This window comes from Agelaius tricolor, unplaced genomic scaffold, assembly GCF_023055355.1.
Source record: "Agelaius tricolor isolate 1412-34295 unplaced genomic scaffold, bAgeTri1.0.p SCAF_124, whole genome shotgun sequence".
Lineage (NCBI taxonomy): Eukaryota > Metazoa > Chordata > Aves > Passeriformes > Icteridae > Agelaius > Agelaius tricolor.
In genome coordinates this window covers 95,790-119,247 of record NW_027269384.1, presented here as the reverse complement: position 1 = coordinate 119,247, position 23,458 = coordinate 95,790, and the positions used below count along the sequence as shown (strand labels likewise).

The following is a 23,458-nucleotide window of genomic DNA, read 5'->3' as shown; positions in this document are numbered from 1 at the left end:
TCCTCCTCCTCCTCCTCCTCCTCCCGCTCCCCCCGGGCCCAGCCCCCACCCTTTCTCCCCCTCCCTTTGCCCAAATCCGTCCCATCACCGCCCCCCCCAACCCCTCCCTATCGCCCCCAATAAACGGCCCCGGGGCCAACTGGGAAGCTTTATTGGGAGCACTGGGAGCAGGCACTGGGCGGGGGCAGAGCGCCAGCGGCGCTGGGGGGGACACGGGACCCCCCCCAAAATCAGCGGAGCGGGGACGGAGCGGGGGGTCCCGGCCGGGCCCGAGCCCACGGGGAGGGGCTGCGGCCGCCGCCGGCTCAGGAGCTCTGTGGGCAGAGAAAAGGGGGTGACACCGGGCTGGGGGCCCCGGCGGGAGCGCGCACGCTCCGCCACGGCCGGGACGCCACCCCCGGCACCCGCCCTGACCTTCTTGCGCACGTAGAAGCCGAGCCCCAGCGCCAGGAAGACGAAGCCCAAGACGAAGCCCCCGATGCCCGTCAGCATCTTGCTGCGGGCGGCGTCCGGCGGCATCTCTGGGGGGTCCGCAGGGCTCAGCACCCCCAAAACCTCTCACGGACACCCCCAGCCCCTCCCAGCGCCCTCCCTGTGGCCCCCAGCCCAGCCAGGAGCCCCTGAAACCTCCCCCCGATCCCTTTTGGTCCTGGCCAGGAGCCACCAAAGCCCCTCCCGTCCCTCTGAGGATCCCACAGCCCCCTCCCAGTCACACCCAGCGCCCCCAAACTCCCTCCCAGTCACACCCAGAGACCCCAAACTCCATCCCAGTCACACCCAGCGCCCCCAAACTCCCTCCCAGTCACACCCAGCGCCCCCAAACTCCCTCCCAGTCACACCCAGCGCCCCCAAACTCCCTCCCAGTCACACCCAGCGCCCCCAAACTCCCTCCCAGTCACACCCAGCACTCCCAAACTCCCTCCCAGTGCCCACCAGGACCCCCCAACCCCATCCCACCCTCCCCAGCATCCCCCAAACCCCTTCCCAGCCCTTGCCCAGCCCCCAGGGCCTCTCCCAGTCCCAGCCCGGCTCTCTCCAGCTCCCTCCCAGTGGCTCCCAGCACAGCCCAGTGGCTCTGCCAGCGGCCCCAGGGGCTCCCCCGTACCCCAGTGCCGGCTCAGGGGCTGCTCCAGGCTGACGTGCTCCACCTGGCAGCTGTAGGTGAGCCCGCGCCGGGGCGGCGTTTCCAGCAGCACCAGCAGCTGGTAGGTCCAGTCCCCGTTGGGGACCACGTCGGTGGCCACCACGTGCTCCGAGAGCTCCTGCTGGCCCTGGAACCACCTCACCTGGATGGCAGCAGGGTAGAAATCCATCACGGAGCAGAGCAGGCGGCCGGGGCCGGGCTGGGAGCTCGAGGGGGGCACCAGCGAGATGGACACGCTGGGGGGCACTGGGAGAGAGAGAGAGAGAGAGCGGGGACACACTGGGATCAGCTGGGGGGCACTGGGAGAGAGAGGGGAGGGCTGGGCTGGGCTGGGGAGGGACGGGGAATGGACTGGGAGGGACTGGGAATGGACTGGGAATGGACTGGAGAAACTGAGAATGGACTGGGAGGGAATGGAGAAACAGGGAATGGACTGGGAGGGACTGGGAATGGACTGGGGAGGGACTGGAAGGCACTGGGAAGGTTTTTGAGGGAATGGGAGTGGACTGGAAATGGACTGGGAGGGACTGGGAATGGACTGGGAGGCACTGGGTGTAGACTGGGAGGGAGTTGGGTGGGGCTGAGAGAGGCAGGAGGAGATGGGGGGCACTGGAAGAGAGGGTGGAGGTCTGGGAGTGAACTGGGAATGGACTGGGATGGACTGGGAGGGACTGGGAAGGTCTGGGAGGGACTGGGAATAGACTGGGATTTCTTGGGTTGGCACTGAGGGATATGGGAGGGGATGGGGGGAATCGGCAGAGAGGGTGGAGGTTTGAGAGTGAACTGGGGAGGGATTGGGAATAGACTTGGAGGGACTGGGAATGGACTGGGAGGGACTGGGGAGGAGTTGGAGATGGCCTTGGAGGGACTGGGATGGACTGGGAGGAACTGGGATGGAGGGCGCGGCGCTGCGAGGCCGAGTCCAGCGCGGGTCACTCGGCGCTGCGGGTCTGCCTGGCAACAGGGGAGTCACCAGAGAGACGCGATCTGATTGGCTGAGAAGCGTCAGCGTTACGCGTCGCTGAAATGGACGCGATGGGGCCACTGGGAGGGACTGGGATGGACTGGGATGGACTGGGAATGGACTGGGAGGAACTGGGACGGATAGGGAATGGAATGGGAATTTGCTGAATATGAGTGGGAAGGAAGAAGGCGGGACTGGGCATGAACTGGGATGGACTGGGGAAGGACTAGGAGCGACTGGGAATGAACTGGGATAGACTGGGATGAACCGGGGTGGCACTGAGAGATGTGGGAGGTGATGGGGGTACTGGGAGAGTGGGTGGAGATCTGAGAGTGAACTGGGAATGAACTGGGAATCGACTGGGAACTGAGTTGGAGGGGCTGGGTGGGACTGGGACGGACTGGGAGGGACTGGAGTGCAACTGAGAAAGATGGGAGGGGCCCTCGGCACTGGGAGAGAAGATGGAAGTTGGAGACTGAACTGGAATTGAACTGGGAATGGACTGGGAGGGACTGAGATGGACGGGGAATGGACTGGGAGGGACTGGGATAGACTGGGATGGACTGGAATGGATTGGGAATGGACTGGGAGGGACTGGGAATGGAATCGAAGGGGACTGGGAATGGAGTGGGAGGGAGACTGGGAATACACTGGAAGGGACTGGTGGGGACTGGGATTGACTGGGATGGTCACTGGCAGGGCAGGGCCCGAGGGCACACGCTCTGCCCCGCGCTCACCTCGGCGCTCCACGCTGAACGGGCGGAACACCTCGTAGTTGTGCCGGCAGTACCGGTCCACCGCAGTCCGTCTGTCCTCCATAAAGGCCGGGTCGCTGTTCCAGCCCTTGGCCCACCTCTCCCCAGCGGGGGTGAACCCCACGTAGTGCCCCACGTCGCTGTCGAACATCACGTCCTGCAGCCGGTTGTAGATGTACCTCTGCACGTACCTCACCTTCTCCGTGCCGTTAATGAAGTAACACTCGGACGTTCCCAACTCCTGGAACACCCCTGTGAGTGCAGGACACAGCTCAGTGGTGCCCCCCCAGCACCCCCAGAGCTCCGGGGCCCACCCCGGATCCCCGCCCCGCACCCCCTGTGCCCCACGGCCGCCACGGGACCCTCCTGCCCGCGCTGCCGCTTCCTCTTTGCCGCCCTTCCCCCATTTCCCCTTCCGCATCCCCTCCCCTCCCACCTCTGGCCACTCCGAAATCGCTTTTGGGGTCCCATTTTGCCCATTTTCCCACAAATCCCCCAATCCCCAGCCCCCTCCCGCTCAGTTTTGGGGTCCCCCCGCCCCCTTTTCCCCCTTCTCCCGCCCTGTCCCAGCGCCTCCCGCCCCCCGCTCACCCGAGAGCTCCGCGCCCGCAGCCGGGGGGGCTCCCAGCACCACCAGTGCCACCAGTAGGGCCCCGGCTGCCGCCCCTCGCCCCATGGCCGGCGACCTCCACCCCAAACCGACCGCGCCCAACTGCGAGAGCCAGCCCGGAGCAGCGCGGGGTCATGAGGGACGCGCTCCCTGATTGGTCGGGCGTGGTTTTTGGCCGCGTTTTCATTGGTTGTGGTTTTTTTAGGGCTCGCTCTCATTGGCCGCAGTGATTTTTGCGATCTCTGTAATTGGCCGGTTCCGTTGGGAGCCCGATTTCCAGAGGCTCTACCCAGCACCTGAGGCGTCATTTCCGCTCCTTTTTCTGATTGGCCGGAATTTCTTAGGGAGCTCAAGTTCTGAACGCTCTCCCCGGCAACACGTGACGCGCCATACACCCCGCTCTCCCATTGGCCGAGCGCTTTTTGGGGTGCTGCTCCCCCGTTCCCAGTGCCCCCAGTTCGGATCCGCGTTCCTGGCAGCAGCACCGACCCTTCCCGCTGTGCCCGGAGCGCCATGGACGGAGCGCGGAGCCTCCCCCGGCTGCTGCCGCTGCTGGCCCTGACCCTGACCCCGATTCTGGGGGTCCAAGGTGGGGTTTGGGCGGCGGGGTCAAGGATTTGGGATCCCTTTGTCCCGCTCCGCTTCAGAAACAGAATTTAATTAACAACGGAGTCCAGGAAATTATTCATTACTATTTAAATGTAACAAAATTAGGTAAACGAAAATTCTATTTTAGTAACAATTAGTATAATACTAATTTCTATATTTAATACTTCTGTAAAGTTTTAAATTATTTATTAAAATTAATCCCGTTCGGGTCGTCTTCTTCCGGCTGCTCCTCTTCCTCTCTCCTTCCTCTTCTATCTGGTTCCTCCTCCTCCTCCTCCTCCGCCTCGAGGCGGGGCGGGAGAACCGCGCGGTTCTTCCTCCTCCTCCTCCTTTCTCCCTCCTCTTCCTCTCTTCTTCCTCTTCTTCCCGGTTCCTCTTCCTCCCTCCTCCTTCCTAATCCCGCCTCCTCCTCCTCCTCCTCCTCCTCCCGCTCCCCCCGGGCCCAGCCCCCACCCTTTCTCCCCCTCCCTTTGCCCAAATCCGTCCCCATCACCGCCCCCCCAATCCCCTCCCCATCGCCCCCAATAAACGGCCCCGGGGCCAACTGGGAAGCTTTATTGGGAGCACTGGGAGCAGGCACTGGGCGGGGGCAGAGCGCCAGCGGCGCTGGGGGGGACACGGGACCCCCCCCAAAATCAGCGGAGCGGGGACGGAGCGGGGGGTCCCGGCCGGGCCCGAGCCCACGGGGAGGGGCTGCGGCCGCCGGCGGCTCAGGAGCTCTGTGGGCAGAGAAAAGGGGGTGACACCGGGCTGGGGGCCCCGGCGGGAGCGCGCACGCTCCGCCACGGCCGGGACGCCACCCCCGGCACCCGCCCTGACCTTCTTGCGCACGTAGAAGCCGAGCCCCAGCGCCAGGAAGACGAAGCCCAAGACGAAGCCCCCGATGCCCGTCAGCATCTTGCTGCGGGCGGCGTCCGGCGGCATCTCTGGGGGGTCCGCAGGGCTCAGCACCCCCAAAACCTCTCAGGGACACCCCCAGCCCCTCCCAGCGCCCTCCCTGTGGCCCCCAGCCCAGCCAGGAGCCCCTGAAACCTCCCCCCGATCCCTTTTGGTCCTGGCCAGGAGCCACCAAAGCCCCTCCCGTCCCTCTCAGCACCCCACAGCCCCCTCCCAGTTGCCCCCAGCGCCCCAGGAGCCCCAAAGCCTCTCGCAGTCCCTGGGCAGCCCCAGCAGGACTCAGCCAGAGCCCTCCCAGTCTGTGCCCAGCACAACCGAGCTCATGGCGAGCCCCGCTTGGCCATGGCCGATCTCCTTCCAGCGCCTCCGGGCTCACTGCGATCCCTCCCAGTCACACCCAGCGCCCCCAAACTCCCTCCCAGTCACACCCAGCGCCCCCAAACTCCCTCCCAGTCACACCCAGCGTCCCCAAACTCCCTCCCAGTGCCCACCAGGACCCCCCAACCCCATCCCACCCTCCCCAGCATCCCCCAAACCCCTTCCCAGCCCTTGCCCAGCCCCCAGGGCCTCTCCCAGTCCCAGCCCGGCTCTCTCCAGCTCCCTCCCAGTGGCTCCCAGCACAGCCCAGTGGCTCTGCCAGCGCCCCCAGGGGCTCCCCCGTACCCCAGTGCCGGCTCAGGGGCTGCTCCAGGCTGACGTGCTCCACCTGGCAGCTGTAGGTGAGCCCGCGCCGGGGCGGCGTTTCCAGCAGCACCAGCAGCTGGTAGGTCCAGTCCCCGTTGGGGACCACGTCGGTGGCCACCACGTGCTCCGAGAGCTCCTGCTGGCCCTGGAACCACCTCACCTGGATGGCAGCAGGGTAGAAATCCATCACGGAGCAGAGCAGGCGGCCGGGGCCGGGCTGGGAGCTCGAGGGGGGCACCAGCGAGATGGACACGCTGGGGGGCACTGGGAGAGAGAGAGAGAGAGAGCGGGGACACACTGGGATCAGCTGGGGGGCACTGGGAGAGAGAGGGGAGGGCTGGGCTGGGCTGGGGAGGGACGGGGAATGGACTGGGAGGGACTGGGAATGGACTGAGATGGACTGGGAATGGACTGGGAGGGAATGGAGAAACAGGGAATGGACTGGAAGGGACTGGAAGGCACTGGGAAGGTTTTTCAGGGAATGGGAGTGGACTGGGAATGGACTGGGATGGACTGGGAATAGACTGGGAGGCACTGGGTGTAGACTGGGAGGGAGTTGGGTGGCGCTGAGAGAGGCAGGAGGAGATGGGGGACACTGGAAGAGAGGGTGGAGGTCTGGGAGTGAACTGGGAATGAACTGGGAATGGACTGGGATGGACTGGGATGGACTGGGAGGGACTGGGATTTATTGGGCTGGCACTGAGAGAGATGGGAGGGGATGGGCGGCACTGGAAGAGAGGGTGGAGGTTTGAGAGTGAACTGGGAATGGACTGGGAATGGACTGGGTTGGAATGGGAGGGAATGGAGAAACTGGGAATGGACTGGGAGGGAGTGGGGAGGAATTGGAGATGGCCTTGGAGGGACTGGGATGGACTGGGAGGAACTGGGAATGGAGGGCGCGGCGCTGCGAGGCCGAGTCCAGCGCGGGGCTCTCGGCGCTGCGGGTCTGCCTGGCAACAGGGGAGTCACCAGAGAGACGCGATCTGATTGGCTGAGAAGCGTCAGCGTTACGCGTCGCTGAAATGGACGCGATGGGGGCCACTGGGAGGGACTGGGGTGGACTGGGATGGATTGGGATAAACTGGGAATGGACTGGGATGGATTGGGAGGGACTGGGAGGGGCTGGGACTGGACACGGACGGATTGGGAGGGACTGGGAATGGACTGGGACGGATGGGGACTGGAATGGGAATGGGCTGAATATGAGTGGGAAGGAACAAGGCAGGGCTGGGAATGAACAGGGATGGACTGGGAAAGGACTGGGAGGAACTGGGATTGACTGGGAAAGGACTAGGAGCGACTGGGAATGAACTCGGATGGACTGGGAGGAACCGGGGTGGCTCTGAGAGATGTGGGAGGGGAATGGGGGTACTGGGAGAGTGGGTGGAGATCTGAGAGTGAACTGGGAATGAACTGGGAATCGACTGGGAACTGAGTTGGAGGGGCTGGGTGGGACTGGGACGGACTGGGAGGGATTGGGAAGGACAGGAGGGGAACTGAGAAAGATGGGAGGGGCCCTCGGGACTGGGAGAGAGGGTGGAAGTTGGAGAGGGAACTGGGATTGAACTGGGAATGGACTGGGAGGGACTGAGATGGACTGGGAATGACTGGGAATGGACTGGGATGGACTGGGAATGGGCTGGGAGGGATTGGGATGAACTGGGAATGGACTGGAAGGGGTTGGGTTGGACTGAGAGGGACTGGGATGGACTGGGAGGGACTGGGAATGGGCTGGAAGGGGACTGGGAATGGAGTGGGAGGGACTGGGAATACACTGGAAGGGACTGGTGGGGACTGGGATTGACTGGGATGGTCACTGGCAGGGCAGGGCCCGAGGGCACACGCTCTGCCCCGCGCTCACCTCGGCGCTCCACGCTGAACGGGCGGAACACCTCGTAGTTGTGCCGGCAGTACCGGTCCACCTCACCTCGTTGGTACTCCATTATGGCCGGGTCGCTGTTCCAGCCCTTGGCCCACCTCTCCCCCAAGGGGGTGAACCCCACGTAGTGCCCCACGTCACTGTCGAACATCACGAACGGCTCCCGGTTGTAGATGTACCTGTCCACGAACCTCACCTTCTCCGTGCCGTTAATGAAGTAACACTCGGACTTAAACATGAGCTGGAACACCCCTGTGAGTGCCGGACACAGCTCAGCGGTGCCCCCCCAGCACCCCCAGAGCTCCGGGGCCCACCCCGGATCCCCGCCCCGCACCCCCTGTGCCCCACGGCCGCCACGGGACCCTCCTGCCCGCGCTGCCGCTTCCTCTTTGCCGCCCTTCCCCCATTTCCCCTTCCGCATCCTCTCCCCTCCCACCTCCATCCCCTCCCGATAGGATTTTTGGGCTCCCATTTCCCCCATTTTGCCTCTTTTCCACTCTTTTTAAAAAATCCCCCAATCCCCAGCCCCCTCGGGCTCAGTTTTGGGGTCCCCCCGTCCCCTTTTCCCCCTTCTCCCGCCCTGTCCCAGCGCCTCCCGCCCCCGCTCACCCGAGAGCTCCGCGCCCGCAGCCGGGGGGGCTCCCAGCACCACCAGTGCCACCAGTAGGGCCCCGGCTGCCGCCCCTCGCCCCATGGCCGGCGACCTCCACCCCAAACCGACCGCGCCCAACTGCGAGAACCAGCCCGGAGCAGCGCGGGGTCATGAGGGACGCGCTCCCTGATTGGTCGGGCGTGGTTTTTGGCCGCGTTTTCATTGGTTGTGGTTTTTTTGGGGCTCGCTCTCATTGGCGGCAGTGATTTTTGCGCTCTCTGTAATTGGCCGGTTCCGTTGGGAGCCCGATTTCCAGAGGCTCTACCCAGCACCTGAGGCGTCATTTCCGCTCCTTTTTCTGATTGGCCGGAATTTCTTAGGGAGCTCAAGTTCTGAACGCTCTCCCCGGCAACAGGTGACGCGCCATACACCCCGCTCTCCCATTGGCCGAGCGCTTTTTGGGGCGCTGCTCCCCCGTTCCCAGTGCCCCCAGTTCGGATCCGCGTTCCTGGCAGCAGCACCGACCCTTCCCGCTGTGCCCGGAGCGCCATGGACGGAGCGCGGAGCCTCCCCCGGCTGCTGCCGCTGCTGGCCCTGACCCTGACCCCGATTCTGGGGGTCCAAGGTGGGGTTTGGGCGGCGGGGTTCCGGATTTGGGATCCCTTTGTCCCGCTCCGCATCAGAATCAGAATTTAATTAACAACGGAGTCCAGGAAATTATTCATTACTATTTCAATGTAACAAAATTAGGTAAACGAAAATTCTATTTTAGTAACACTTAGTATAATACTAATTTCTATATTTAATACTTCTGTAAAGTTTTAAAATTTTTTATTAAAATCAATCCCGTTCGGGTCGTCTTCTTCCGGCTGCTCTTCTTCCTCTCTCCTTCCTCTTCTATCTGGTTCCTCCTCCTCCGCCTCCTCCGCCTCGAGGCGGGGCGGGAGAACCGCGCGGTTCTTCCTCCTCCTCCTTTCTCCCTCCTCTTCCTCTTCTTCCCGGTTCCTCCTCCTCCCTCCTCCTTTCTAATCCTTCCTCCTCCTCCTCCTCCTCCTCCTCCTCCTCCTCCCGCTCCCCCCGGGCCCAGCCCCCACCCTTTCTCCCCCTCCCTTTGCCCAAATCCGTCCCCATCACCGCCCCCCCCAGCCCCCTCCCCATCGCCCCCAATAAACGGCCCCGGGGCCAACTGGGAAGCTTTATTGGGAGCACTGGGAGCAGGCACTGGGCGGGGGCAGAGCGCCAGCGGCGCTGGGGGGGACACGGGACCCCCCCCAAAATCAGCGGAGCGGGGACGGAGCGGGGGGTCCCGGCCGGGCCCGAGCCCACGGGGAGGGGCTGCGGCCGCCGCCGGCTCAGGAGCTCTGTGGGCAGAGAAAAGGGGGTGACACCGGGCTGGGGGCCCCGGCGGGAGCGCGCACGCTCCGCCACGGCCGGGACGCCACCCCCGGCACCCGCCCTGACCTTCTTGCGCACGTAGAAGCCGAGCCCCAGCGCCAGGAAGACGAAGCCCAAGACGAAGCCCCCGATGCCCGTCAGCATCTTGCTGCGGGCGGCGTCCGGCGGCATCTCTGGGGGGTCCGCAGGGCTCAGCACCCCCAAAACCTCTCAGGGACACCCCCAGCCCCTCCCAGCGCCCTCCCTGTGGCCCCCAGCCCAGCCAGGAGCCCCTGAAACCTCCCCCCGATCCCTTTTTGTCCTGGCCAGGAGCCACCAAAGCCCCTCCCATCCCTCTGAGGATCCCACAGCCCCCTCCCAGTTGCCCCCAGCGCCCCAGGAGCCCCAAAGCCTCTCGCAGTCCCTGGGCAGCCCCAGCAGGACTCAGCCAGAGCCCTCCCAGTCTGTGCCCAGCACAACCGAGCTCATGGCGAGCCCCGCTTGGCCATGGCCGATCTCCTTCCAGCGCCTCCGGGCTCACTGCGATCCCTCCCAGTCACACCCAGCGCCCCCAAACTCCCTCCCAGTCACACCCAGCGCCCCCAAACTCCCTCCCAGTCACACCCAGCACCCCCAAACTCCCTCCCAGTCACACCCAGCGCCCCCAAACTCCCTCCCAGTCACACCCAGCGCCCCCAAACTCCCTCCCAGTGCCCACCAGGACCCCCCCAACCCCATCCCACCCTCCCCAGCCTCCCCCAAACCCCTTCCCAGCCCTTGCCCAGCCCCCAGGGCCTCTCCCAGTCCCAGCCCGGCTCTCTCCAGCTCCCTCCCAGTGGCTCCCAGCACAGCCCAGTGGCTCTGCCAGCGGCCCCAGGGGCTCCCCCGTACCCCAGTGCCGGCTCAGGGGCTGCTCCAGGCTGACGTGCTCCACCTGGCAGCTGTAGGTGAGCCCGCGCCGGGGCGGCGTTTCCAGCAGCACCAGCAGCTGGTAGGTCCAGTCCCCGTTGGGGACCACGTCGGTGGCCACCACGTGCTCCGAGAGCTCCTGCTGGCCCTGGAACCACCTCACCTGGATGGCAGCAGGGTAGAAATCCATCACGGAGCAGAGCAGGCGGCCGGGGCCCGGCTGGGAGCTCGAGGGGGGCACCAGCGAGATGGACACGTTGGGGGGCACTGGGAGAGAAAGAGAGAGAGAGAGCGGGGACACACTGGGATCAGCTGGGGGGCACTGGGAGAGAGAGGGGAGGGCTGGGCTGGGCTGGGGAGGAACTGGGAATGGACTGGGATGGACTGGGAATGGACTGGGAGGGAATGGGAATGGACTGGGAGGGACTGGAGAAAGTGGGAATGGATTGGGAGGGACTGGGAATGGACTGGTAATGGACTGGGGAGGGATTGGGAGGGACTGGGAAGGTTTTTGAGGGAATGGGAGTGGACTGGAAATGGGCTGGGATGGACTGGGAATAGACCGGGAGGCACTGGGCGTAGATTGGGAGAGAGTTGGGTAGCGCTGAGAGAGGCAGGAGGAGATGGGGGGCACTGGAAGAGAGGGTGGAGGTCTGGGAGTGAACTGGGAATAGACTGGGATGGACTGGGAGGGACTGGGAGGGACTGGGATGGACTGGGAGGGACTGGGATGGACTGGGAGGGACTGGGATGGACTGGGATTTCTTGGGTTGGCACTGAGAGAGATGGGAGGGAATGGGGGGAACCGGCAGCGAGGGTGGAGGTTTGAGAGTGAACTGGGAATGAACTGGGAGGGACTGGGAATGGACTGGGAGGGAGTGGGGAGGAATTGGAGATGGCCTTGGAGGGACTGGGATGGACTGGGAGGAACTGGGAATGGAGGGCGCGGCGCTGCGAGGCCGAGTCCAGCGCGGGGCTCTCGGCGCTGCGGGTCTGCCTGGCAACAGGGGAGTCACCAGAGAGACGCGATCTGATTGGCTGAGAAGCGTCAGCGTTACGCGTCGCTGAAATGGACGCGATGGGGGCCACTGGGAGGGACTGGGGTGGACTGGAATGGATTGGGATGGACTGGGAATGAACTGGGATGGACTGGGATGGACTGGGGTGGCTCTGAGAGATGTGGGAGGGAATGGGGTTACTGGGAGAGTGGGTGGAGATCTGAGAGTGAACTGGGAATGAACTGGGAATCGACTGGGAACTGAGTTGGAGGGGCTGGGTGGGACTGAGACGGACTGGGAATGACTGGGAATGGACTGGGATGGACTGGGAATGGGCTGGGAGGGATTGGGATGAACTGGGAATGGATTGGAAGGGGTTGGGTTGGACTGAGAGGGACTGGGATGGACTGGGAGGGATTGGGAATGGGCTGGAAGGGGACTGGGAATGGAGTGGGAGGGACTGGGAATGGATTTGAAGGAGACTGGGAATGGAGTGGGAGGGACTGGGAATACACTGGAAGGGACTGGTGGGGACTGGGATTGACTGGGATGGTCACGGGCAGGGCAGGGCCCGAGGGCACACGCTCTGCCCCGCGCTCACCTCGGCGCTCCACGCTGAACGGGCGGATCACCTCGTAGTTGTGCCGGCAGTACGTGTCCACCTGAGCCCGTCTGTCCTCCAGGAATTCCGGGTCGTTGTTCCAATACCTGGCCTCGGCCTCCCCATAGGGGGTGAACCCCACGAAGTGCCCCACGTCACTGTCGAACATCAGGAACTGCTCCCGGTTGTAGATTCGCCTCTGCACGAACCTCACCTTCTCCGTGCCGTTACTGAAGTAACACTCGAACTTTACCAGGAGCTGGAACACCCCTGTGAGTGCCGGACACAGCTCAGTGGAGCCCCCCCAGCACCCCCCAGCCGCACCCCCAGAGCTCCGGGGCCCACCCCGGATCCCCGCCCCGCACCCCCTGTGCCCCACGGCCGCCACGGGACCCTCCTGCCCGCGCTGCCGCTTCCTCTTTGCCGCCCTTCCCCCATTTCCCCTTCCGCATCCTCTCCCCTCCCACCTCCATCCCCTCCCGAGAGGATTTTTGGGGTCTCATTTCCGCCATTTTGCCTCTTTTCCACTCTTTTTAAAAAATCCCCAATCCCCAGCCCCCTCCCGCTCAGTTTTGGGGTCCCCCCGTCCCCTTTTCCCCCTTCTCCCCCCCTGTCCCAGCGCCTCCCGCCCCCGCTCACCCGAGAGCTCCGCGCCCGCAGCCGGGGGGGCTCCCAGCACCACCAGTGCCACCAGTAGGGCCCCGGCTGCCGCCCCTCGCCCCATGGCCGGCGACCTCCACCCCAAACCGACCGCGCCCAACTGCGAGAGCCAGCCCGGAGCAGCGCGGGGTCATGAGGGACGCGCTCCCTGATTGGTCGGGCGTGGTGTTTGGCCGCGCTTTCATTGGTTGTGGTTTTTTTGGGGCTCGCTCTCATTGGCCGCAGTGATTTTTGCGCTCTGTAATTGGCCGGTTCCGTTGGGAGCCCGATTTCCAGAGGCTCTACCCAGCACCTGAGGCGTCATTTCCGCTCCTTTTTCTGATTGGCCGGAATTTCTTAGGGAGCTCAAGTTCTGAACGCTCTCCCCGGCAACAGGTGACGCGCCATACACCCCGCTCTCCCATTGGCTGAGCGCTTTTTGGGGTGCTGCTCCCCCGTTCCCAGTGCCCCCAGTTCGGATCCGCGTTCCTGGCAGCAGCACCGACCCTTCCCGCTGTGCCCGGAGCGCCATGGACGGAGCGCGGAGCCTCCCCCGGCTGCTGCCGCTGCTGGCCCTGACCCTGACCCCGATTCTGGGGGTCCAAGGTGGGGTTTGGGCGGCGGGGTTCCGGATTTGGGATCCCTTTGTCCCGCTCCGCTTCAGAAACAGAATTTAATTAACAACGGAGTCCAGGAAATTATTCATTACTATTTAAATGTAACAAAATTAGGTAAACGAAAATTCTATTTTAGTAACACATAGTATAATACTAATTTCTATATTTAATACTTCTGTAAAGTTTTTCAATTATTTATTAAAATTAATCCCGTTCGGGTTGTCTTCTTCCGGCTGCTCTTCTTCCTCTCTCCTTCCTCTTCTATCTGGTTCCTCCTCCTCCGCCTCCTCCGCCTCGAGGCGGGGCGGGAGAACCGCGCGGTTCTTCCTCCTCCTCCTTTCTCCCTCCTCTTCCTCTTCTTCCCGGTTCCTCCTCCTCCCTCCTCCTTTCTAATCCTTCCTCCTCCTCCTCCTCCTCCTCCTCCTCCTCCTCCCGCTCCCCCCGGGCCCAGCCCCCACCCTTTCTCCCCCTCCCTTTGCCCAAATCCGTCCCATCACCGCCCCCCCCAACCCCTCCCTATCGCCCCCAATAAACGGCCCCGGGGCCAACTGGGAAGCTTTATTGGGAGCACTGGGAGCAGGCACTGGGCGGGGGCAGAGCGCCAGCGGCGCTGGGGGGGACACGGGACCCCCCCCAAAATCAGCGGAGCGGGGACGGAGCGGGGGGTCCCGGCCGGGCCCGAGCCCACGGGGAGGGGCTGCGGCCGCCGCCGGCTCAGGAGCTCTGTGGGCAGAGAAAAGGGGGTGACACCGGGCTGGGGGCCCCGGCGGGAGCGCGCACGCTCCGCCACGGCCGGGACGCCACCCCCGGCACCCGCCCTGACCTTCTTGCGCACGTAGAAGCCGAGCCCCAGCGCCAGGAAGACGAAGCCCAAGACGAAGCCCCCGATGCCCGTCAGCATCTTGCTGCGGGCGGCGTCCGGCGGCATCTCTGGGGGGTCCGCAGGGCTCAGCACCCCCAAAACCTCTCAGGGACACCCCCAGCCCCTCCCAGCGCCCTCCCTGTGGCCCCCAGCCCAGCCAGGAGCCCCTGAAACCTCCCCCCGATCCCTTTTGGTCCTGGCCAGGAGCCACCAAAGCCCCTCCCGTCCCTCTGAGGATCCCACAGCCCCCTCCCAGTTGCCCCCAGCGCCCCAGGAGCCCCAAAGCCTCTCGCAGTCCCTGGGCAGCCCCAGCAGGACTCAGCCAGAGCCCTCCCAGTCTGTGCCCAGCACAACCGAGCTCATGGCGAGCCCCGCTTTGCCATGGCCGATCTCCTTCCAGCGCCTCCGGGCTCACTGCGATCCCTCCCAGTCACACCCAGCGCCCCCAAACTCCCTCCCAGTCACACCCAGCAACCCCAAACTCCCTCCCAGTCACACCCAGAGACCCCAAACTCCCTCCCAGTCACACCCAGAGACCCCAAACTCCCTCCCAGTCGCACCCAGCGCCCCCAAACTCCCTCCCAGTCGCACCCAGCGCCCCCAAACTCCCTCCCAGTCGCACCCAGCGCCCCCAAACTCCCTCCCAGTCACACCCAGAGACCCCAAACTCCCTCCCAGTGTCCACCAGGACCCCCCCAACCCCATCCCACCCTCCCCAGCATCCCCCAAACCCCTTCCCAGCCCTTGCCCAGCCCCCAGGGCCTCTCCCAGTCCCAGCCCGGCTCTCTCCAGCTCCCTCCCAGTGGCTCCCAGCACAGCCCAGTGGCTCTGCCGGCGCCCCCAGCGGCTCCCCCGTACCCCAGTGCCGGCTCAGGGGCTGCTCCAGGCTGACGTGCTCCACCTGGCAGCTGTAGGTGAGCCCGCGCCGGGGCGGCGTTTCCAGCAGCACCAGCAGCTGGTAGGTCCAGTCCCCGTTGGGGACCACGTCGGTGGCCACCACGTGCTCCGAGAGCTCCTGCTGGCCCTGGAACCACCTCACCTGGATGGCAGCAGGGTAGAAATCCATCACGGAGCAGAGCAGGCGGCCGGGGCCCGGCTGGGAGCTCGAGGGGGGCACCAGCGAGATGGACACGCTGGGGGGCACTGGGAGAGAGAGAGAGAGAGAGAGAGCGGGGACACACTGGGATCAGCTGGGGGGCACTGGGAGAGAGAGGGGAGGGCTGGGCTGGGCTGGAGAGGGACTGGGAATGGACTGGGAGGGACTGGGGATGGATTGGGAGGGACTGGGGATGGTCTGGGAATGGACTGGGGAGGGATTGGGAGGGACTGGGAAGGTTTTTGAGGGAATGGGAGTGGACTGGAAATGGACTGGGATGGACTGGGAATAGACTGGGAGGCACTGGGTGTCGACTGGGAGGGAGTTGGGTGGGGCTGAGAGAGGCAGGAGGAGATGGGGGGCACTGGAAGAGAGGGTGGAGGTCTGGGAGTGAACTGGGAATGGACTGGGATGGACTGGGAGGGACTGGGATTTATTGGGTTGGCACTGAGAGAGATGGGAGGGGATGGGGAGAACCGGCAGAGAGGGTGCAGGTTTGAGAGTGAACTGGGAATGGACTGGGAATGGACTGGGAATGGACTGGGAATGGACTGGGAATGAACTGGGAATGGACTGGGAGGGACTGGGAGGGACTGGGAGGGACTGGGGAGGAATTGGAGATGGCCTTGGAGGGCCTGGGATGGACTGGGAGGAACTGGGAATGGAGGGCGCGGCGCTGCGAGGCCGAGTCCAGCGCGGGGCTCTCGGCGCTGCGGGTCTGCCTGGCAACAGGGGAGTCACCAGAGAGACGCGATCTGATTGGCTGAGAAGCGTCAGCGTTACGCGTCGCTGAAATGGACGCGATGGGGGCCACTGGGAGGGACTGGGGTGGACTGGGATGGATTGGGATAAACTGGGAATGGACTGGGATGGACTGGGAGGGACTGGGAGGGGCTGGGTGTCGACTGGGAGGGACTTGGGTGGGGCTGAGAGAGGCAGGGACGGAGGGGAAGGACTGGGACGGAGGGGAAGGGAATGGGAAAGGGCTGAATATGAGTGGGAAGGAACAAGGCGGGGCTGGGAATGAACTGGGATGGACGGGGAAAGGTCTAGGAGCGACTGGGAATGAACTGGGATGGACTGGGAAAGGACTGGGAGGAACCGGGGTGGCTCTGAGAGATGTGGGAGGGGAATGGGGGTTACTGGGAGAGTGGGTGGAGATCTGAGAGTGAACTGGGAATGAACTGGGAATCGACTGGGAACTGAGTTGGAGGGGCTGGGTGGGACGGGGAGGGACTGGGACGGACTGGGAAGGACTGGGAAGGACAGGAGGGGAACTGAGAAAGATGGGAGGGGCACTCGGGACTGGGAGAGAGGGTGGAAGTTGGAGAGGGAACTGGGATTGAACTGGGAATGGACTGGGAGGGACTGAGATGGAGTGGGAATGGACTGGGATAGACTGGGATGGGCAGGGAATGAACTCGAAGGGGACTGGGAATGGAGTGGGAGGGAGACTGGGAATACACTGGAAGGGACTGGTGGGGACTGGGATTGACTGGGATGGGCACTGGCAGGGCAGGGCCCGAGGGCACACGCTCTGCCCCGCGCTCACCTCGGCGCTCCACGCTGAACGGGGCAACAATCGGGTAGTTGTACCGGCAGTACGTGTCCACCGCAGCCCGTCTGTACTCCATTTCAGCCGGGTCGCTGTTCCAGCCCTTGGCCCACCTCTCCCCCAAGGGGGTGAACCCCACGTAGTGCCCCACGTCGCTGTCGAACATCACGTACTGCACCCGGTTGTAGATGTGCCTCTGCACCAACCTCACCTTCTCCGTGCCGTTAATGAAGTAACACTCGCCCTTAAACATGTGCTGGAACACCCCTGTGAGTGCCGGACACAGCTCAGTGGTGCCCCCCCAGCACCCCCAGAGCTCCGGGGCCCACCCCGGATCCCCGCCCCGCACCCCCTGTGCCCCACGGCCGCCACGGGACCCTCCTGCCCGCGCTGCCGCTTCCTCTTTGCCGCCCTTCCCCCATTTCCCCTTCCGCATCCTCTCCCCTCCCACCTCCATCCTCTCCCGATAGGATTTTTGGGGTCCCATTTCCCCCATTTTGCCCCTTTTCCACTCTTTTTAAAAAATCCCCCAATCCCCAGCCCCCTCCCGCTCAGTTTTGGGGTCCCCCCGCCCCCTTTTCCCCCTTCTCCCGCCCTGTCCCAGCGCCTCCCGCCCCCCGCTCACCCGAGAGCTCCGCGCCCGCAGCCGGGGGGGCTCCCAGCACCACCAGTGCCACCAGTAGGGCCCCGGCTGCCGCCCCTCGCCCCATGGCCGGCGACCTCCACCCCAAACCGACCGCGCCCAACTGCGAGAACCAGCCCGGAGCAGCGCGGGGTCATGAGGGACGCGCTCCCTGATTGGTCGGGCGTGGTTTTTGGCCGCGCTTTCATTGGTTGTGGTTTTTTTGGGGCTCGCTCTCATTGGCCGCAGTGATTTTTGCGCTCTGTAATTGGCCGGTTCCGTTGGGAGCCCGATTTCCAGAGGCTCTACCCAGCACCTGAGGCGTCATTTCCGCTCCTTTTTCTGATTGGCCGGAATTTCTTAGGGAGCTCAAGTTCTGAACGCTCTCCCCGGCAACAGGTGACGCGCCATACACCCCGCTCTCCCATTGGCCGAGCGCTTTTTGGGGTGCTGCTCCCCCGTTCCCAGCGCCCCCAGTTCGGATCCGCGTTCCTGGCAGCAGCACCGACCCTTCCCGCTGTGCCCGGAGCGCCATGGACGGAGCGCGGAGCCTCCCCCGGCTGCTGCCGCTGCTGGCCCTGACCCTGACCCCGATTCTGGGGGTCCAAGGTGGGGTTTGGGCGGCGGGGTCAAGGATTTGGGATCCCTTTGTCCCGCTCCGCTTCAGAAACAGAATTTAATTAACAACGGAGGCCAGGAAATTATTCATTACTATTTAAATGTAACAAAATTAGGTAAACGAAAATTCTATTTTAGTAACAATTAGTATAATACTAATTTCTATATTTAATACTTCTGTAAAGTTTTAAATTATTTATTAAAATTAATCCCGTTCGGGTCGTCTTCTTCCGGCTGCTCCTCTTCCTCTCTCCTTCCTCTTCTATCTGGTTCCTCCTCCTCCTCCTCCTCCGCCTCGAGGCGGGGCGGGAGAACCGCGCGGTTCTTCCTCCTCCTCCTCCTTTCTCCCTCCTCTTCCTCTCTTCTTCCTCTTCTTCCCGGTTCCTCTTCCTCCCTCCTCCTTCCTAATCCCGCCTCCTCCTCCTCCTCCTCCTCCTCCCGCTCCCCCCGGGCCCAGCCCCCACCCTTTCTCCCCCTCCCTTTGCCCAAATCCGTCCCCATCACCGCCCCCCGCCCCAACCCCCTCCCCATCGCCCCCAATAAACGGCCCCGGGGCCAACTGGGAAGCTTTATTGGGAGCACTGGGAGCAGGCACTGGGCGGGGGCAGAGCGCCAGCGGCGCTGGGGGGGACACGGGACCGCCCCCAAAATCAGCGGAGCGGGGACGGAGCGGGGGGTCCCGGCCGGGCCCGAGCCCACGGGGAGGGGCTGCGGCCGCCGGCGGCTCAGGAGCTCTGTGGGCAGAGAAAAGGGGGTGACACCGGGCTGGGGGCCCCGGCGGGAGCGCGCACGCTCCGCCACGGCCGGGACGCCACCCCCGGCACCCGCCCTGACCTTCTTGCGCACGTAGAAGCCGAGCCCCAGCGCCAGGAAGACGAAGCCCAAGACGAAGCCCCCGATGCCCGTCAGCATCTTGCTGCGGGCGGCGTCCGGCGGCATCTCTGGGGGGTCCGCAGGGCTCAGCACCCCCAAAACCTCTCAGGGACACCCCCAGCCCCTCCCAGCGCCCTCCCTGTGGCCCCCAGCCCAGCCAGGAGCCCCTGAAACCTCCCCCCGATCCCTTTTGGTCCTGGCCAGGAGCCACCAAAGCCCCTCCCGTCCCTCTGAGGATCCCACAGCCCCCTCCCAGTCACACCCAGCGCCCCCAAACTCCCTCCCAGTCACACCCAGCGCCCCCAAACTCCCTCCCAGTCACACCCAGAGACCCCCAAACTCCCTCCCAGTCACACCCAGCACCCCCAAACTCTCTCCCAGTGCCCACCAGGACCCCCCCAACCCCATCCCACCCTCCCCAGCCTCCCCCAAACCCCTTCCCAGCCCTTGCCCAGTCCCCAGGGCCTCTCCCAGTCCCAGCCCGGCTCTCTCCAGCTCCCTCCCAGTGGCTCCCAGCACAGCCCAGTGGCTCTGCCAGCGGCCCCAGGGGCTCCCCCGTACCCCAGTGCCGGCTCAGGGGCTGCTCCAGGCTGACGTGCTCCACCTGGCAGCTGTAGGTGAGCCCGCGCCGGGGCGGCGTTTCCAGCAGCACCAGCAGCTGGTAGGTCCAGTCCCCGTTGGGGACCACGTCGGTGGCCACCACGTGCTCCGAGAGCTCCTGCTGGCCCTGGAACCACCTCACCTGGATGGCAGCAGGGTAGAAATCCATCACGGAGCAGAGCAGGCGGCCGGGGCCGGGCTGGGAGCTCGAGGGGGGCACCAGCGAGATGGACACGCTGGGGGGCACTGGGAGAGAGAGAGAGAGAGAGAGCGGGGACACACTGGGATCAGCTGGGGGGCACTGGGAGAGAGAGGGGAGGGCTGGGCTGGGCTGGGGAGGAACTGGGAATGGACTGGGATGGACTGGGAATGGACTGGGAGGGAATGGGAATGGACTGGGAGGGACTGGAGAAAGTGGGAATGGATTGGGAGGGACTGGGAATGGACTGGTAATGGACTGGGGAGGGATTGGGAGGGACTGGGAAGGTTTTTGAGGGAATGGGAGTGGACTGGAAATGGACTGGGATGGACTGGGAATAGTCTGGGAGGCACTGGGCGTAGATTGGGAGAGAGTTGGGTAGCGCTGAGAGAGGCAGGAGGAGATGGGGGGCACTGGAAGAGAGGGTGGAGGTCTGGGAGTGAACTGGGAATGGACTGGGAATGGACTGGGAGGGACTGGGAGGGACTGGGATGGACTGGGAGGGACTGGGAATAGACTGGGATTTCTTGGGTTGGCACTGAGAGAGATGGGAGGGAATGGGGGGAACCGGCAGCGAGGGTGGAGGTTTGAGAGTGAACTGGGAATGAACTGGGAGGGACTGGGAATGGACTGGGAGGGACTGGGGAGGAATTGGAGATGGCCTTGGAGGGACTGGGATGGACTGGGAGGAACTGGGAATGGAGGGCGCGGCGCTGCGAGGCCGAGTCCAGCGCGGGGCTCTCGGCGCTGCGGGTCTGCCTGGCAACAGGGGAGTCACCAGAGAGACGCGATCTGATTGGCTGAGAAGCGTCAGCGTTACGCGTCGCTGAAATGGACGCGATGGGGGCCGCTGGGAGGGACTGGGGTGGACTGGAATGGATTGGGATGGACTGGGAATGAACTGGGATGGACTGGGATGGACTGGGGTGGCTCTGAGAGATGTGGGAGGGGATGGGGGTACTGGGAGAGTGGGTGGAGATCAGAGTGAACTGGGAATGAACTGGGAATCGACTGGGAACTGAGTTGGAGGGGCTGGGTGGGACTGAGACGGACTGGGAGGGACTGGGAAGGACAGGAGTGGAACTGAGAAAGATGGGAGGGAAACTCGGCACTGGGAGAGAGGGTGGAAGTTGAAGAGGGAACTGGGATTGAACTGGGAATGGACTGGGAGGGACTGAGATGGACTGGGAATGACTGGGAATGGACTGGGATGGACTGGGAATGGGCTGGGAGGGATTGGGATGAACTGGGAATGGATTGGAAGGGGTTGGGTTGGACTGAGAGGGACTGGGATGGACTGGGAGGGATTGGGAATGGGCTGGAAGGGGACTGGGAATGGAGTGGGAGGGACTGGGAATGGATTTGAAGGAGACTGGGAATGGAGTGGGAGGGACTGGGAATACACTGGAAGGGACTGGTGGGGACTGGGATTGACTGGGATGGGCACTGGCAGGGCAGGGCCCGAGGGCACACGCTCTGCCCCGCGCTCACCTCGGCGCTCCACGCTGAACGGGCGGAACACCTCGTAGTTGTGCCGGCAGTACCGGTCCACCTGAGCCCGTTTGTACTCCATTATGGCCGGGTCGCTGTTCCAGCTCTTGGCAACCCTCTCCCCAAAGGGGGTGAACCCCACGAAGTGCCCCACGTCGCTGTCGAACATCAAGTGCTGCACCCGGTTGTAGATGTGCCTCTCCACGAACCTGACCTTCTCCGTGCCGTTAATGAAGTAACACTCGGACGTTCCCAACTCCTGGAACACCCCTGTGAGTGCCGGACACAGCTCAGTGGTGCCTCCCCAGCACCCCCAGAGCTCCGGGGCCCACCCCGGATCCCCGCCCCGCACCCCCTGTGCCCCACGGCCGCCACGGGACCCTCCTGCCCGCGCTGCCGCTTCCTCTTTGCCGCCCTTCGCCCACTTCCCCTTCCGCATCCTCTCCCCTCCCACCTCCAACCCCTCCCGAGAGGATTTTTGGGATCCCATTTCCCCCATTTTGCCTATTTTCCACTCTTTTTAAAAAATCCCCCAATCTCCAGCCCCGTCCCGCTCAGTTTTGGGGTCCCCCCGTCCCCTTTTCCCCCTTCTCCCCCCCTGTCCCAGCGCCTCCCGCCCCCCGCTCACCCGAGAGCTCCGCGCCCGCAGCCGGGGGGGCTCCCAGCACCACCAGTGCCACCAGTAGGGCCCCGGCTGCCGCCCCTCGCCCCATGGCCGGCGACCTCCACCCCAAACCGACCGCGCCCAACTGCGAGAACCAGCCCGGAGCAGCGCGGGGTCATGAGGGACGCGCTCCCTGATTGGTCGGGCGTGGTTTTTGGCCGCGCTTTCATTGCTTGTGGTTTTTTTGGGGCTCGCTCTCATTGGCCGCAGTGATTTTTGCGCTCTGTAATTGGCCGGTTCCGTTGGGAGCCCGATTTCCAGAGGCTCTACCCAGCACCTGAGGCGTCATTTCCGCTCCTTTTTCTGATTGGCCGGAATTTCTTAGGGAGCTCAAGTTCTGAACGCTCTCCCCGGCAACACGTGACGCGCCATACACCCCGCTCTCCCATTGGCCGAGCGCTTTTCGCGGTGCTGCTCCCCCGTTCCCAGTGCCCCCAGTTCGGATCCGCGTTCCTGGCAGCAGCACCGACCCTTCCCGCTGTGCCCGGAGCGCCATGGACGGAGCGCGGAGCCTCCCCCGGCTGCTGCCGCTGCTGGCCCTGACCCGGACCCCAATTCCGGGGGTCCAAGGTGGGGTTTTGGGTCGGGGTCCCGGCTTTGGGGTTCGCTGGGATTTTGATTCGGATCCCTTTGTCCCGCTCCGCTTCAGAAACAGAATTTAATTAACAACGGAGTCCAGGAAATTATTTACCACTATTATTTACTACACTAAGCTGGTGTTTTCTCAGGTCCGAGTGCCACCCATAGCTCTTCCCACATTCCAAGCAGGTGTAGGGCCGTTCCCCAGTGTGGATCACCTGGTGCCGAATCAGGGCCGAGCTTCCTCTGAAGCTCCTCCCACATTCCCCACACTTGTAGGGCTTTTCCCCAGTGTGGATCCTCTGGTGTTCCGTCAGCTGGAACTTGATGCTGAAGCTCTTCCCACACTCCCCACACTTACAGGGCTTTTCCCCAGTGTGGATCCTCTCATGTTTCCTCAGGCCAGAGCTGTATCCAAAGCTCTTCCCACATTCCCCACACTCAAAGGGCTTTTCCCCAGTGTGGATCCTCTGGTGTTGGATCAGGATGGAGCTCTGGCTGAAGCTCTTCCCACACTCCTCACACTCGTAGGGCCTCTCCCCAGTGTGGATCACCTGGTGCTGGATCAGATCTAAGCTCCGACTAAAACCCTTCCCACATTCCAAGCACTTGTGGGGCTTCTCCCTGCCATGAGGCTTCTCTACCAGCTCTGAGCTCTGGCTGGATCTCCGGCCGCCTTCCTGGCTCAGGGGGGCTCTTTCCTCCCTGCAGCTCCCTGGGCTGGGTTTGCAGCCCCTCCTCGTGCGGAATCTCCAGGGCTTTTCCTCCTCCTCCATCCAGACACGCCCTGGGAATGAAAAATCCTGGTTTGGGGAAAAAAACAAGATGAGAGTCCCTTGGACTGGGAGTTCCTCCTTGCCCAAGTTCATCTCATTAGGTCATTGGGCATCTTGTGTCTCTAAGAACCTCCAAAACACCACAATTCAGCACCAAAGTACTCCAAACATCAAGACACAGATCAAAAACTTCCCAAACATCAAGATTCAGCAAAACCCCCCTCCAAATATAAAGATTCAGCCCCCACAAA

General features: G+C 63.8%; 5 protein-coding genes across 5 annotated transcripts; all 5 read right to left on the bottom strand.

Moving 5' to 3' along the window:
- Positions 1-134: 134 nt before the first annotated feature.
- LOC139586563 (class II histocompatibility antigen, B-L beta chain-like) lies at positions 135-4,449 on the bottom strand. The gene is made up of 5 exons (XM_071420079.1): positions 3,455-4,449; positions 2,846-3,115; positions 1,106-1,390; positions 415-521; positions 135-314 (listed from the first exon to the last, which is right to left on the bottom strand). The coding sequence occupies exons 1-5, from the start codon at positions 3,537-3,539 to the stop codon at positions 306-308; spliced, it is 756 nt and encodes a 251-aa protein (XP_071276180.1). The 5' UTR covers positions 3,540-4,449; the 3' UTR covers positions 135-305.
- A 172-nt stretch (positions 4,450-4,621) lies between these two features.
- On the bottom strand, positions 4,622-8,786 carry LOC139586562 (class II histocompatibility antigen, B-L beta chain-like). The gene is made up of 5 exons (XM_071420078.1): positions 8,152-8,786; positions 7,525-7,794; positions 5,643-5,927; positions 4,902-5,008; positions 4,622-4,801 (listed from the first exon to the last, which is right to left on the bottom strand). The coding sequence occupies exons 1-5, from the start codon at positions 8,234-8,236 to the stop codon at positions 4,793-4,795; spliced, it is 756 nt and encodes a 251-aa protein (XP_071276179.1). The 5' UTR covers positions 8,237-8,786; the 3' UTR covers positions 4,622-4,792.
- A 529-nt stretch (positions 8,787-9,315) lies between these two features.
- On the bottom strand, positions 9,316-13,623 carry LOC139586565 (class II histocompatibility antigen, B-L beta chain-like). The gene is made up of 5 exons (XM_071420082.1): positions 12,656-13,623; positions 12,017-12,286; positions 10,400-10,684; positions 9,596-9,702; positions 9,316-9,495 (listed from the first exon to the last, which is right to left on the bottom strand). Exons 1-5 carry the CDS (start codon positions 12,738-12,740, stop codon positions 9,487-9,489), a joined length of 756 nt encoding a protein of 251 aa, XP_071276183.1. The 5' UTR covers positions 12,741-13,623; the 3' UTR covers positions 9,316-9,486.
- A 192-nt stretch (positions 13,624-13,815) lies between these two features.
- On the bottom strand, positions 13,816-18,033 carry LOC139586561 (class II histocompatibility antigen, B-L beta chain-like). Its single transcript, XM_071420077.1, has 5 exons — positions 17,411-18,033; positions 16,783-17,052; positions 14,993-15,277; positions 14,096-14,202; positions 13,816-13,995 (listed from the first exon to the last, which is right to left on the bottom strand). The coding sequence occupies exons 1-5, from the start codon at positions 17,493-17,495 to the stop codon at positions 13,987-13,989; spliced, it is 756 nt and encodes a 251-aa protein (XP_071276178.1). The 5' UTR covers positions 17,496-18,033; the 3' UTR covers positions 13,816-13,986.
- Positions 18,034-18,579: 546 nt separating this feature from the next.
- On the bottom strand, positions 18,580-22,224 carry LOC139586564 (class II histocompatibility antigen, B-L beta chain-like). Its single transcript, XM_071420080.1, has 5 exons — positions 21,817-22,224; positions 21,189-21,458; positions 19,460-19,744; positions 18,860-18,966; positions 18,580-18,759 (listed from the first exon to the last, which is right to left on the bottom strand). The coding sequence occupies exons 1-5, from the start codon at positions 21,899-21,901 to the stop codon at positions 18,751-18,753; spliced, it is 756 nt and encodes a 251-aa protein (XP_071276181.1). The 5' UTR covers positions 21,902-22,224; the 3' UTR covers positions 18,580-18,750.
- Between the last annotated feature and the right edge of the window lie 1,234 nt (positions 22,225-23,458).

Coding starts and splice junctions, on each gene's coding strand:
- LOC139586563 (XM_071420079.1), bottom strand. CDS start 3,539: ATGGGGCGAGGGGCGGCAGCCGGGGCCCTACTGGTGGCACTGGTGGTG. Junction 1,391..2,845: donor GTTCAGCGTGGAGCGCCGAG/GTGAGCGCGGGG, acceptor TCTCTCTCCCAG/TGCCCCCCAGCGTGTCCATC. Junction 522..1,105: donor GCCCCTGAGCCGGCACTGGG/GTACGGGGGAGC, acceptor CGGACCCCCCAG/AGATGCCGCCGGACGCCGCC.
- LOC139586561 (XM_071420077.1), bottom strand. CDS start 17,495: ATGGGGCGAGGGGCGGCAGCCGGGGCCCTACTGGTGGCACTGGTGGTG. Junction 17,053..17,410: donor TGCGGGCGCGGAGCTCTCGG/GTGAGCGGGGGG, acceptor CGGCACTCACAG/GGGTGTTCCAGCACATGTTT. Junction 14,203..14,992: donor GCCCCTGAGCCGGCACTGGG/GTACGGGGGAGC, acceptor CGGACCCCCCAG/AGATGCCGCCGGACGCCGCC.
- LOC139586562 (XM_071420078.1), bottom strand. CDS start 8,236: ATGGGGCGAGGGGCGGCAGCCGGGGCCCTACTGGTGGCACTGGTGGTG. Junction 7,795..8,151: donor TGCGGGCGCGGAGCTCTCGG/GTGAGCGGGGGC, acceptor CGGCACTCACAG/GGGTGTTCCAGCTCATGTTT. Junction 5,009..5,642: donor GCCCCTGAGCCGGCACTGGG/GTACGGGGGAGC, acceptor CGGACCCCCCAG/AGATGCCGCCGGACGCCGCC.
- LOC139586564 (XM_071420080.1), bottom strand. CDS start 21,901: ATGGGGCGAGGGGCGGCAGCCGGGGCCCTACTGGTGGCACTGGTGGTG. Junction 21,459..21,816: donor TGCGGGCGCGGAGCTCTCGG/GTGAGCGGGGGG, acceptor CGGCACTCACAG/GGGTGTTCCAGGAGTTGGGA. Junction 19,745..21,188: donor GTTCAGCGTGGAGCGCCGAG/GTGAGCGCGGGG, acceptor TCTCTCTCCCAG/TGCCCCCCAGCGTGTCCATC.
- LOC139586565 (XM_071420082.1), bottom strand. CDS start 12,740: ATGGGGCGAGGGGCGGCAGCCGGGGCCCTACTGGTGGCACTGGTGGTG. Junction 10,685..12,016: donor GTTCAGCGTGGAGCGCCGAG/GTGAGCGCGGGG, acceptor TTTCTCTCCCAG/TGCCCCCCAACGTGTCCATC. Junction 9,703..10,399: donor GCCCCTGAGCCGGCACTGGG/GTACGGGGGAGC, acceptor CGGACCCCCCAG/AGATGCCGCCGGACGCCGCC.